The 14,045-nt window shown below is 41.9% G+C and overlaps 1 protein-coding gene across 1 annotated transcript in view; it reads left to right on the top strand.

Annotated features, from left to right (window-relative positions):
* The window catches only part of LTK (leukocyte receptor tyrosine kinase), a gene marked incomplete at both ends in the record, with an annotated part of 97,013 nt that extends 87,793 nt beyond the window's left edge, over positions 1 to 9,220 (top strand). Inside the window, 6 exon segments of the mRNA XM_082485636.1 lie at positions 2,095 to 2,192; positions 4,832 to 4,924; positions 5,520 to 5,621; positions 7,110 to 7,244; positions 7,620 to 7,710; positions 8,447 to 9,220. Of these exon segments, the coding sequence (XP_082341762.1) occupies positions 2,095 to 2,192; positions 4,832 to 4,924; positions 5,520 to 5,621; positions 7,110 to 7,244; positions 7,620 to 7,710; positions 8,447 to 9,220 (1,293 nt within the window).
* Positions 9,221 to 14,045: the final 4,825 nt, after the last annotated feature.

The following is a 14,045-nucleotide window of genomic DNA, read 5'->3' as shown; positions in this document are numbered from 1 at the left end:
GAGGAACTGAACTGATAACACTGATATGCAGTAATGGGAATTAGTAGCGCTAGGACCTCAGCAGGTGTGCATCAGCACCATATGGAGATGCACAAATTTATACTAGTTGAAGAGCTGATCCTGCATGTAGCAGGGATTTAAATCAATGCAAATGAAATTATCAAGTCAAATGTTTTTGTTTAAAAAAACCCCACCTTTATAAAAAGCTGTCGTGAGGGTTTTTTGCAAATTATCTCTGATTTCTGATTGATGCCAACCAAGTAGAGTGAATATTTGGAATTAATTAGTTTTGGTGTTTTTATAATGAATAGCTGATTCCAGATATGTGTTCTTGCTTCTTAACAGTGTGATCCTGGGCACCTCTGTTAAAAAACTATATATCTCCGCTTGAGCGGAGACTTCAGAAAAAAAGAAGAGTTAGGCCTGATTCTATATTATTTCTTGTTGTGTTGAGGTGCCTATGCTGGCTGCCTACAGGGGCAGGAGGAGGCTGCCTGGTGCCTCATGTACTCCTACACCACATGATGCGGCTGCACAGCTACTCCTCCACACACACGTACACCCCAAATAGTTATGACAATATAGTTTCATGTGTGTATACTCCTATGCTGGTATTAATGTGTTGCTAAAAGATTGAGCTTAATCTCTTCCTTACACAGGAGTAAATATACTACTTAAATGCACTTACAGTGGTATAACAGCACCCAGATGGAGGAGGTTTTGTATTTTTATTTTTGGCATTTAGTGAAAGTGGTACAATTTCTGTGAGTAGATAAAGTCTGTGGGCAGCAGAGAATAAGACATACTCTTATTTGAATATTATGTACAGTTGTAATGTAAAGAAGAGTTATTTTTTAAATATCATCTAAAAACAAACCTGCTGCTATGTTAGCTGGTATGCTAGCAGATAGCAAATACAATGGTTGAAATCACCTTCGTACTCAAATAAAATGTCCCTGTACACCTTTTCTGAAAACAGAACTAGCCTCATCATTAATGTGTTTCACAAGTTTCCCTGGCTGCGGGGAAAATGCATGTCCATCACAGTCTTCTGACAAAGGGATCCCAGAGCAGAGATAAGGTCTGGAAGTTTGTGGTTCTGTTTCTCTTCCTTGCTCTTCATTTCCTCTCCAGAAATGCCTACTTTATAACTATAATAATTCTCTCTGGCAGATGTCCAAGTGCTTTGTACAATAATTTGCCTAGCCAATAAAAATAGCACTTGATGGCTGTAGTGTATGTTATGAGGTTTGAGCATGAGAAATTACAGTGATAACAGCATCCAGAAATACAAGCAGCCTTAAAAAGAACAATTTATTTGGTATCTCTTGGGCTTTTGATCAGCAGTGTAGTAACTTCTCCCCACCCTTCCCGAGAGCAATACAGAAGTTCCTGGAGAAACACCAAGGAAATTTCCCTATGGGGAAATAAATTATGGGATGAAAAAAAACAGGGCTCCTGGAGAAAGACTTCTTTATTGTTCTTAGTTAGGCAAGTGCAGATGGTGAAGGGGTGGTACCAGTCCTGGAGTCCTGTGGTAAGGCATCCCTTTTTTGCATACTGCTCCCGAGGGTAATCTCTGTCCTTCCACAAGAACAGATAAGTTGATGAATGCTGACTGCTGGTGCAGAAATGTGCACTCGTGCATCTTGCACTCTCTCTGAGTTCATGTGCTAATTTCTGTTGATAATTTATTAACTCAGTCTTTAAAAGCGGGTGGGTTTTTTTTCTCTCCCATCTCACCAATTAAACCTGCTTGTCCAACACCAGTAGGGAATAGTCCTCTCCCACCCCCTTTACTAGGCTATTCAAGCCAGGCCATAAATCTCTCATCAACTTGCACTCATGCACTGTGCTCAGAACTGAAATATTCTGAAAGTTTTTTGGCTTTAATAAGAGTTTACTCATTTTCTAACTCTTTATTTTGATCTGCATATGTTCCTCTTTGCTTCTGACTGATTTAACCCTTCCCCCAGTCTATATGTATGTCTCTCCCTTTCCCTTCTTCTGCCCCTCTCTGATTATCCTCTGCCTGAACTATATTTTTCTACTCTGCTACTCTTCCCTTACCATTTTCTGTGTGTCCTTTTCCAGAATCAACCATCCACGCTAACAATGCAGGACCTGCTGAACATAGCTAGGGATATTGCCTGCGGCTGTAAATATCTGGAAGAGAATCATTTCATCCACAGGTGAGGAGAAACGGTCCCTTCCGATGTATGTCAGGGTGCGTGAAGCTCAGTTTCTATTTGCAGTGGATTAGACAGAACTAATCTCCAGGGAGAGACAGAGATTTGCTACACCAATACAAGCCTGTGCTTAGGTGCCCAGGCTGGTCTCACTGGTTTTTGGTAGGAGTTAGGCTCTGCACTGCTCTTTGGACTGCTGGGGAGAAAGGAATCTTCCGTTTGCAGTGAACATTTTCAAGTATTAATTTTCAGGTGCCTAAAACGTAGGCACATTTGAGATTATCCCTGCAGCCCACTAGATGGTAGTGTCACTCTGTGTCAGCTTATTGTAAGACAATAAGGTACCATTTCTCTCTTTTCTGATCTCCCTATCTTGACTTAATGTTTTCTCTATCCCACCAGCACAGGACAGCCATTCATATTTGAGCCATTGACTAAAGAATGGTAGAACGGGGATAACAGGAGGTAAAACCACAACCCTAAAGGCTCCCTTCCCAGCTCAGTGGCTGACCTGCTGTGTGGTATTAGGGAGCCCTTGTTTGTCTGTTCACACCTCTTTTTTCTCTTTTGTAGAGCAAAAAAACTTTGATATGGCAGGTTTCAAATAAGAATAAAATATTATAGAAGAGGTAAAGGTTATAGGTAGCCTTTTAAAATTCCCAGTTGGATATTGGACTCCTTTGCTTCTGATTAAGAGTTGTTTCAGCTCATAATGTTCCCAGGCATAGCGTGCAACTGAATTCCTTCCTGAGTATGAATTCCATGCTGAGTTCAGCCCTTTTGTGTAAAGGGGAGGCCTGCACACAAGAGGGTCACACAGGCTTTAACTGAGCCAACGTGTAGCCTGGAGTTATGCAAGTAGACAACTGATTCACCCACACGCACAAGCACGTGTATGTACGCATGACATTGCACAGAGCAAAGAGACAGAGCTAGGCAAGAGTGGGCAGAGACTGAGGGAAACAAGTGACAAGCAGCATTTGGAGCAAAAAGCCATGAGACTGAGATATGGGGTGTGTTATGGCTTTGGGATTAGAGCGTCTGAGGTTTTGGTCTACTTTTATTGGAACAATAAATAAATACCTTTGAAAAAAGGATTAGAGTTTTCTGTCATTAAAAAACAGCAGTAAGAGCATGCAACAAGTTTTGGCTCTTGGATCTCTTAATAAGTACGAGAGGATCAGTATACTAATTGGAAACTTCAGACTTAATCACTACAGCATTATTTTTTTAAAATCCTTACTGTAATAGTAATATCCCTCATCAACCTCCACCCACCCTGATCTATTGAATTTATGATAAGGGCCAATTTTTGCTTGTGCTGCAAGAAGTCCTGTAGAAACTCAAGAGAAATTTTCTCCACAAGTGTTTCATAAAACCAATTTTCATTTCTCCTGTCAGGTAGACATTCCCTGGTTTTCTTATCATATGTCACTGAGCCCAACAGTCGTCACATAAAGCTTCTAACATTTTTGTCAACAAATGGACAGGTCAGCTGTTATTGCTTAAGACCAATCTCTATTTCAGGAGAAAAGTGGAAGAAACGAGTGCTTGACTCTTTTAACAACAGTATATCACTTTTAAAAAAAAAAAAACTCTCTGGGTCAGTTTTTGCACTGTTACATCTCTAGCATAAGCAGCCTGGGAATGGACTTGTTTTGTTTTAGCCAACAATTCAGGAAATCAGTACAGAAAGGAATTTCGTTCAGGTTCTGTATTAGTCTTTGTTAGTGATGTCAGTATTACTTAGAGTGGGTCAGGAAGGGAAGAAGCTTATCACTACAGATAACAGCTATCCCAGGGGGAAAAGGTAGTGTAAGTGGGGTTGTGGAGATGTCTCTAGGGGGAGGTCTTGTCATCTAGGAGTCACAGCTGATGATGGAAGAGAAAGCTGAGCTTGACTTCCAAATCCTGAGGGTTTTTTCAAGGCTGGCAGCGGGAAGAAACATATGAGCTGTTTAAGGAGCTCATTTTTCTTGGCAGTCAACAGGACCCCTACAGTGCTATGATTTTTAATGAGTTCCTTTTCAGAATGCGTATTTAAAATGAACACAAATCCTGCAGTCTTGGCCATGCAGTCATCACTGCCATTTGTTACAAGCTAAACCTGCACCCAGCAAACGGCTGCTCCCATATGTAGCTTTGCTTGGTTCCACAGGAGATATCCAGAAACAACAAATCAACAGTTGACCGAATCTGGTCCTACATTGACTTTTCAAGCAGTTTATTAAGACTACCCAATAGCATCACATCTGTAACCAATGGAGACACTGCTGAGATGTTACTCTTTAAAAAAAAGTAGAGCAAGAAAGAAAACTGTCATAATGTGGTTGAAACAAAAGAGGTTGGATCTGTCCTGGATCTGATACTGACCCTGTTTTCTGCCTTAGTGAAAGGAAATGAGAGTGGGGAATGCTTGGAAAACACTGGGTAGAAAATGTAATGTAAATGCAGTTTAAGAATTGTGGTTAATAAAAATGATAATGTAGCTGGCACTATTTCTTATTTTCAGTAAGGCTCTTCTCATTCATGTGAAGATGACTCAACTGAGACTTGCAGGACTGGGTCTAATATTCTTCCTTTATTCTTTTAGCTACTTCAGGGTTTAGCATTAGAACTAATAATTTGTTTGTATTTTAAAGAGATATAGCTGCAAGGAATTGCCTTTTGACCTGCACTGGAGCAGGACGAATAGCCAAGATTGGTGACTTTGGGATGGCCAGGGATATTTACAGGTAAGTGAAAGGCCATTTCAGTCCTGTGAATAACTCAGTATACTATCTGTATCATTTTGACTGATGTGAAATGTCTTGTGGAATCTGAAGCAGTGCCTGAATGTTATTACCAGTTAACTAACTGGAGTTAATAGACTGAAATTCACACATCTATGCCTACTAGCCAATACATTTCAGCTGTGTTTATTCCAGACTGGGCCCCAGGGAACACTGCAAACATATGGACACTAAACCAAGCACAGGCAAATTTATTAGCTAGTTAATCATAAATAATTTTAAATAAAAGAAAAAAAAATAATTTTCAGTTTATGATGTCAAGAAGGCTTGCTGCATCAGCACCCCTGTGCAGAACATTGGCAAATTTGATGTCTTCATCTGTGCACATACAACATCCTCAGTTTCCATCCTAGTTGCAAAAAGAGTCTAAAACACTGTTTCACCACACTATTTGAGTTGATGACTTTTCTCCTTTTTCTCACTTGGTCCCCATTGCTGCTCACAGTCCCCAGCTGCTGTTGCTGTGGTGATAAGATCTTTTATATATCTGAGCCCTTTCAGACTGTGTGACATTCTCTGTGCATTTTATCTTTCCCAGAGCAAGTTACTACCGCAAGGGAGGAAGAGCCATGCTGCCTGTCAAGTGGATGCCACCAGAAGCTTTTCTAGAGGGCATTTTCACCTCCAAGACTGATACCTGGTAACAAATGTCTTTTAATCACTTCTGCTACTCAGTGATAAGGGTCAAGAAATGTACTGCTCAAGAAAAATAAAGTCTGCTCAGTAGGGACGTGAAAAAATGTCAGAATTTCCCAGAAAAAATATTAGAAGTCTTCCCTCTGCATTCAGCAGAAGCATAGCTAAAGAATTCTGAATAAGAATAAAAAAAAATTAATTAAATTTAAAAATTAAAAAGTAACTATTAAAAAGAGAATAAAAATTGACTATACATAACTGTAGAGCATCATATAAATGCAATCAAGAAGTGAAAAGCGAAAGCATTTTCAATTCCCAAGAAGTCTGAGTTAAAAATCCAGGCACATACCATCAGACACTTCCCTCAACCCTCAGTATCTGCCACTCAGTTTGTATCAGTGACAGGGCATGCTTATACACCTTGTAAATGACTCTGTACCACCCAGAATTACTCTTTTGTATATTTTTTTTTTCTGATGTTTATAAAATGACAGCAAATTTAATCAAAAATCCTTGCTGGTTGCTGAGGAAAAATATTTATATATTGATTCCTCATGTAACTTGATCTTTCTTTAAAATAAGCAGCCCCTCACCAGTAGCACATTCATGCACAGGTGCTGGGGAATGGAAATTTCCCAGTTGCTTAAAAATGCCTCTCTCCCTGTACAGTAGATCCTTCAATATACTGTACCAAGACATTGCCTTAAATACCACACTGACCCAGTTTCCTGAAGTTGTTAGTGATGCCGGAAGACAAGGGATTGCTTATCAGCGCCTAACTGTGAGCAGCCGGTACTAAATATTTTGAAGGAAAGTGCCACATTTCCTGTAATAGGCTATTATAAGTAGCATGCGTGTCCTGGAATTTTCTTCCACCTTTGCAGCAAATAGTGACTCTTAAAATTCTGACCCTGCTGAGGTCCTGGCAGAACCCTCTTGACTCCCCTGGGTCTAAGTCATACATTATTTTCAGTGGCACTGCCTAACTGGCCCATAGATGTAAAAAAGGAGAGCAACCATATCATGACAAAAAATAAATGCTGTTGCCTTTCAGTTTCATTGGATGTCTGTTACTTGACTCTATTCTTGAGCATTCTTTTCCCAAACGCTGATTCAAAGATCTTGAGTCTTCCCAAGTAAGGTAGGAATCTCCATGCCAGGTCTAACAGTTTTTTTCAGTTAGACCATACGTAGCAAAGGGTGCTCTGGCGTTTCCTGCTCTAGAAATAACAATTGCAGCAGAAAGAACATCTTCAGAGTTAGTCAAATATTTTGAAACCTCTGCAGAACTACTTTCAGAGCTTGAGCAAAGGTTTTGATGGATTGGTTTTTTTGTATCAAAGTTGACTCATAATCACACTAATTGGACATTACTATGGTTGGCCTACAGCTTTGAAAGGTTATTGCTGTGGTGTTACCTACCCAGCTTTGTGCCAGGTTTGTGGAGCAGAAATGAAAACTAATTGGTATTGTTGGCTGGTTTCTGATGCAGGTCCTTTGGTGTGCTTCTTTGGGAGATTTTCTCTCTAGGCTACATGCCCTACCCTTGCAAAACCAATCAGGAAGTGCTGGAATTTGTCACCAGTGGAGGAAGAATGGACCCACCAAAAAACTGTCCAGGGCCAGTGTGAGTATTTCCTTACTCCAAGGCAAGAGACAGGGTGTATCAAACAGGTTAGACAAAGGCAACTGGACACCTTTAGTCAAGGAATGGTGATTTCCCCCGGCGTTAAGTGGGTATTATTGGATATCTCTTGAGCCACTGACTCTTGTATACAGCTTAGACCCCTTAAAGCTTTGCTTTAAGTGTCATTCCCTAATGGCTCAGGATCCACGGATGCAGAAATGACATGTCCGCTTTTGCTCTCCTCCTTTGGGCCATGTACTGATTGCAGTTCCTTTGGTCCCATGGTCACTTAGTACTGAAACACGTTTTACATTGTTATATTTCTTGATCAATACTTTTTGGTTGTTTTTTTTTTTTTTTTTTACTTATTTTAAGGTACCGGATCATGACACAGTGCTGGCAGCACAGCCCAGAGTATCGGCCAAACTTCTCCACCATCCTGGAAAGGATCAAGTATTGCACACAGGTATTGGTCTTTGGTATCCAGGTGGATGATAATCCATGGAATGCCAACTAGCCAAAGGCACTAGCTTTAGGGCCCAAAACTAAGAGTCCTGACAGATGGATCTACTTACTTTCCCAATTGTGGTAGTGCTGTTCGTTCAATTGCTCTTTTCATTTGGGTTTTCTGGCATCCATCCTCGCTCTCCCATCTTCAGCCCGACCAAAATGAGTTTATACTGTTCCTGTGCAAGTGGATGCTTTCAGCTGGTTCAGTAGCAAAATGTCCTTCGTTTTGTGATGGAAAGGTATTTAGAATCTCTTTCAAGGTCTGTCTTCTGACCTTTCCTAACACTGCTCGAAAGTCACAGCTGAATTAGTATGGAGTGGGGAGGCTGGGAATGAGATGGCATGGTGAGGTCACCATCTGGTCGCATTTTACAGCTACAGGCCTGGATCCAACCTCCTGAGGGAGAAATTATATACTAGTGACCGCCAGCTTAGCCACCAATTTCAATAAAGCACAGCCTCTGCTCAAAGGAAGCACGTAAAAGAGAGAGCATTTTTGCAAGTCCTAAGAGCATGCTATATCCAGATGGCACATAGCACCTTGTACAACGTCCAGGAATAGTTCCCAAACCTGATGTCAGCCTCTGCCAAAAGCTTTTTCACTCTCACAGCTATTTCTTTTAAAAACGCAGGTGTGACAGTCACCCCGGAAGTGCTCAGGGTGTAATAGATTCTTGTCTCTCTCTTTTCAGGACCCCGATGTGATCAACACTGAGCTGCCCATGGAGTGTGGCCCTGCACCAGAGGATGAAGGGAGTACAGTCATGCGCCCAAACATTTCCAGTGGGATAGTGCCCCTGTTGGTAAGCCCTTCTCTCACACCTCAGATGACGCCTAAAACACTGGACTCCCACCATGCTGGGCACAAACTTGTACAATGTCCACAAGAGCTGCTGGTGGAGAACCTGAGCAACCGGACTGCTCGAGGGCCCAACCTGCCATGCCTCAGCGATTTCAACAGTGGGTCCTGGTTCCAGCAGAGCTCAAACCAGAAGTTGGAGCTCAGCAATCCACCAACCCACAGACTTAAAAACAAAACCAAAAATCTTTGGAACCCAACCTATGGATCGTGGGTGCTAGAGAACATCTGTCACTTCAGCCCCAGCTCCACACTCAAAGTGACTCCAGAGCGGGAAGATTCAGGCTTTGATGGGAACTGCAGTTCTCCTAGCTCTCGGGCATCTCCAGCATCTCCAAGTAGAAGCAACTGCCCTCACCTGGATATCGGTGGGATTGAACTGGTGAAACTCCAGACTTTCCCCTGTGGCAATGTAAATTATGCTTATGATGACCTGTGCTATAGCACTGACCACCAGCCATCAGCTTTGGCAGATGTCAGAGCAGCTGTGCTAAGGAGCTCCAGTCTGCATCAAGATGAAAAGCCTTTTTATAAAACAGAGAAAACATCAAGAGAGAGGGACTCTGGTCTGTCTTTGTCAGATGACCTGAGTGTTACTCCAGTATAACAGAAAAGGTTCTTCCAAAGATCAGGGAATGTGTGTGTTTGGAAGGACTGCTTCCTATTTCACCTACTTCCTCCATTTAAGTTCCTTCAAATGGATGATGTTTCAACATCATCAGTGTTCTGCTTCCTCCTTCTACTTGCCAGCTCCCCAGATCGTTAAAGACAGTTGCATTTCTGTCTGTGTCCATCAAATGTTGTCCACTGAACCATCTTAGTGGTGGAGAACAATGGCATTGCTGCTCTGATTCAGAATACAATACTTAGTGAAAGGTCTCCTTCTCAATCTGCTCAGGTGAAAAGAAACGGACCTACCATCCAAATGCAGCATTTGGATGGAAATAATGACTGACACAGGTTGCGCTTCTTTCTGACTGAAGAAACCAAAAATGCATGCTGTGCCAGCAGCAACCAACTTGCAAAGGCTGCTATGTTCCGGGGAGCTTTTTACAATCCTGATGACTTACTAATGATGCTCATTCACTGTAAGGGAAGTAAATAAATAGCAGCCACATTTGCATCTATTTTATTAGAAGACCCTGTGGAAAAACACGAAAATGAAGCTACTGCTCAAACTGGAAGCAGTAGGAAGGCTGGGGAAAAAAAATCCAGGCTCCTCTGAGCGTGTGCTTTGAAAACAAGCAATGAAGAGGAAAACAAATTTACTATTGAAAAAAAAAAAAAAGAAATAGTTGGTGGAGCTGATAGTATCCCTTTGAATAGCGAAGGAAATCTGCTGCTTGCCTCATGGTGTCGCTTTCCTCACAGCTCCGGGTGTGGAAGGGGAAGGTGGTTTTCCAAGAAAGGGTGCGCTTCATGGGGTGATGAGAAATGGACTGTCTTTATCTTATAATGGACTTTACTTGGGATGAACTTCATTTTTGTAAGTAAGTACTTTGACATTCAACAGTAATTTCCTGTGCTGTGTTGGTAAGCATTATGCTGAGGTTCTTGTGTAACTGTCTAGCATTTGGCCCACAGGAGTTCTTGGTTTTAACACCTGCTCCTCTGAGGGAGAAATGAGGTAATGCAAGGGAGGGGCAGCGTGAAGGGAAACCTAGTACAAACGCTACCTTACAGTGCCCTTTACACAGGAAGGTAGAATAGCTCAACCCTTTGAGAAAGCTAAAATCATGACTTGGCTTCACACACCTGAGCACATCATCATTTCTTCTCACCTTCCAAGTATACAGACTTGCTGGTAAAGGTGGTAGTTGTTTGTTTTGAAGGCAGCTCCTTTCTAAGGCTTTCTTCTGTTGCTTAGGGACTAAACTGATGTTTACTGGTTAAAGCCTGCAAAATACAAGCACACTGAAACAAGTAAATAATTTGGATTAAGCTTGAACAGTGTCAGAAGCATTATGTCCTTGTCCCACTCCTGAATGTTGTAGTGCCAACCTACTGTGGCAAATTACATGCTGCCTTCAGGTGTAATCAAGTTGTATGGCGAGTATCAGTCGTAGACTCTGTCTGGTTCCTTTCTGAGGGAAGAGGTCCTCTGGTACAAGCTTCACGCTTAGCCATCAGCTGCACGTACAGTCTGAAGATGTGGGCTGGCAGGAGAGGGTTTGCTTTAACCACACAGACTTCCTGTCCTCACATCATTCAGGGATGGACACTACTGAGATGTGACACAGAGAAGCACAGAGCAAAGAGTCTGAATCCATTGTGAGTGGAGTCCATCTTCAGCTCAGGTTTATGCTTTGTTGGTCTGAATTTGTGTCTGTTCCACCCTTCCTATAGTTTTAGGCCTTTGGCTTTATAATGGGTTTACAGATCATCATTTCCAGAGTGGTGATGATGGCTACTTTTCAGTAATGGGCCGTATGGTATGGAAGTAATTCCAAATCCATGTTGGGAAATGACAGGTGGTCAGAAGAGAAGGGTCCCTCTGTGCATAGGCAAATTCCAGGAGTGGTGTGGGGATTGATGGGTTAGTGACTGAGGGAGATGTATGCCCTTTCCTCATGCCCCTTTTTTCATTGCACCTTTGCTTTAGCTCTCTGGCTTCTCTCCTGTTTAGCTCATTGCCTCTCGTCTTATGTCCAGGAGCTGCTACAGCCCAGTGAGATGAGGCAGGAAAGCCCAGTTAGCAGCAGTTTTCTCATTCTTTCTTCTTGCAAAGGCTAACATTTTTTGGTCATGTTTCAGGCTGGCCACCTCTGGAACATGCTAGTCAAGAATAAATACATCTACTCTTAGCTAGTTGGAGTAACACCAGCTCATCTTCAACAGCCTTACCTTTTGGATTATATTAGTCCTATCATTTGTGCATTAGTAGTTTTCCCACCAAAGGTAAGCTACCAAACTCTCCAACAGTTGTGACTGGGTCTCCGCAACTCAGCCCCTTCCTCCCAGCATATGTGGTAAGGCCACAGCAGAGTGCAGGGATCCCAGTTCAGCCGCAGTGGACATGACTCCCAATTGCCCTCCAACCCTTGTTTGTAACAGGCTCTACCCTGAGCAGACCACTGGTGGGCATCACCATGCTTTTGCAGGCCCATTGTGACTCTGCTTTCAATTCTCCTTAGCCATCAGCATGGGTGGGAAATGGGCGAGGAGTGAAATACTGACTTGTTCAGAAGCCACAGGAAGTTAATTATACCACCTTTTCTTCATTGCAGACTTTATAATTATATAAAGTATCAGGCACAAGACAGTTCTTCATTTTTTCCCGTGGAAATGACTATAAAACACCCTAGGATTCCAGTGAGGAGGTAGGATCCCTGCTGTCCATATGGCTACCCAGCTTGAGCTACCATTGTTTTCCCCATATGCAGCACTTGCCTCAAGTTAATTCACAAATTAGACATAGACACAAAACTAGATAAGCCATTGAAAAGTGAAGTGAGAGAAGAGCACTGTTCTATTACCAATGCCACACGCAGTCTTGGCTGCAGCTATGCCTTCATTTTGTAAATGCAAGTTCTGCAGTCGAGCACTTTGGGGAAATACCGGTTTTTACTGAATAGCTGCATCAAGATACTTATTTACAGGAAGAGCATAGACAAAGTTGCACTGAGCCAGAATAAAACTCCACCCTGCCCAGTATCTTCTCTCTAGGAACCACCTATGGTGCGGTGTTGAAGGTGAACTGTTAAAGAGTAGCATGAGCACGTTGTGATTATTTATTTCCTAGACATACGTGCCTGGTTTACAGCAGCATGTAGCTCAGGGAAGTAGAGCCAGATCATGGAGCAGCACATACCAAACAGGCCCTGAAAGAAAGAGCCAGGAATTTTAAAAGAATCTGCATTGGCAACCCAAATTTTATACAAGCTCTTCACTCTCTCAAGTAGGAACTAAAAGTAAATGAAGTTCTGTCAGCACAGTTGCCGTGACTCTGACCTGTAACAGTTTTTCTGTGCATATCTGATCTTAGTTGCTTTTAAAAACTCTCACAGATAATTAATTTTTAATTAATATCCTGGAGGAAACTATGCTAATATTGCTCCTGTTGTGATGCTGAAATGCTACATGCTGTCCAAACCATATTATCTAAAAAGAAAAATAACAATTGCAATGATATACGGTACAACCTTCAGTCCGACAGTTCTAAGACTGAGACTTACTGTTCATACAATCACAGATTTCATAGTGCTCAGCTGCTGCTATTTCAAAACATAACTTGCTTGAAATTGTTTTTTTAAGGAGACCCTTTTAGTGCAATGAGTTGAACCCATAGTATCAAAGTTAGATTACTTTGGCAATTGAAAGCCACAACATAATTTTGTTCCCTAGAGGAATGACATGAGCTGAAGATCTGGGATCAATTCAGTCCTGTGATCCATGGGAAAGGTCTTCCAACACTTCCCCACTGGAGAATCAGTCATTTATATGATTATTATAAATCGCTCTTCCTGATGTGTGGTATGTCTTTTAACATGTTACCAACTTGTGTTTTTTTAGTGTGTGTATATAGTTGTTAGTTTTTTTTTTTCTCCTGGGCTCAGCATTAGTACTTCGTGTTGCTTCATACAACCTCATACCTACGTGTTAAAGAATAACAAACATGAAATAGTAATGCAAATTTAAATTTGTCTTTCTCTTTCTTTTCACATTTGTTGATACTCTTGCTTCTGATTTCTTTGTTATCTTTTCTCTCCTCAACTGAGGTGTTTTGTATCTTCATTTTCCCTTTAAAGAAACAGGGATTTTAACTGCACAGATTTAAGGTGTTCCCTCATATCAACCCTTTCGCTGAGGTAAGTTCTCCACTGATTTGCCAATGGGCAAGGTGTGCACTAAGAAAGCTTCATCAGTCTAATTAATTAGTATTATTAGTAGTAAGTGTAACTTATTCCACCTCCAATACCCTCCCCCTACTTACCTGAAAGAGAAGAAAATGCCACTGCTGGGAGTATGATTTTCCCCAGTGTATTTGCACTTGCACAGCTGTGTCAGTCAGGGACGGCGCTGCCTCAGCCCTCCAACAGCAGAGCTCTGCAAGACAGCTTCTCCTGTAGACTTGGCCGTGCTCTCTCCTCCCGGCTGCCCACCCTTTTCAATCTGATGCAGAGACCTTAGGCATGACATCACTAACATCTTCCCCTCTCATCACATGACTTCTGCACTTAGTTGAATTGGTTTTGATTTCGCATTACCTCTGACCACAGCAGCACTTCTTGCCAACGTACATTTCTGGGTGACTACTGTACATAAGTAGATGACATGCCTGCTTCTATGCAATTTAAAGCTGGACAAGTGTATACTTCTATATTTGGAACACAAAATAAAGAGACACTAATGGTGGCTATTTGTTTCCCTCTCTGCTAAGTACTCTTTGCACATTGGTAAGAGGACGCTCTCTCTTGCTGAGAAGTGTTGCC

This window comes from Vanellus vanellus, assembly GCF_965231255.1.
Source record: "Vanellus vanellus genome assembly, chromosome: 6".
Classification (NCBI taxonomy): Eukaryota; Metazoa; Chordata; class Aves; order Charadriiformes; family Charadriidae; genus Vanellus; species Vanellus vanellus.
The sequence above is the reverse complement of the archived record's forward strand: the minus strand, read 5'-3'. Positions and strand labels throughout refer to the sequence as shown.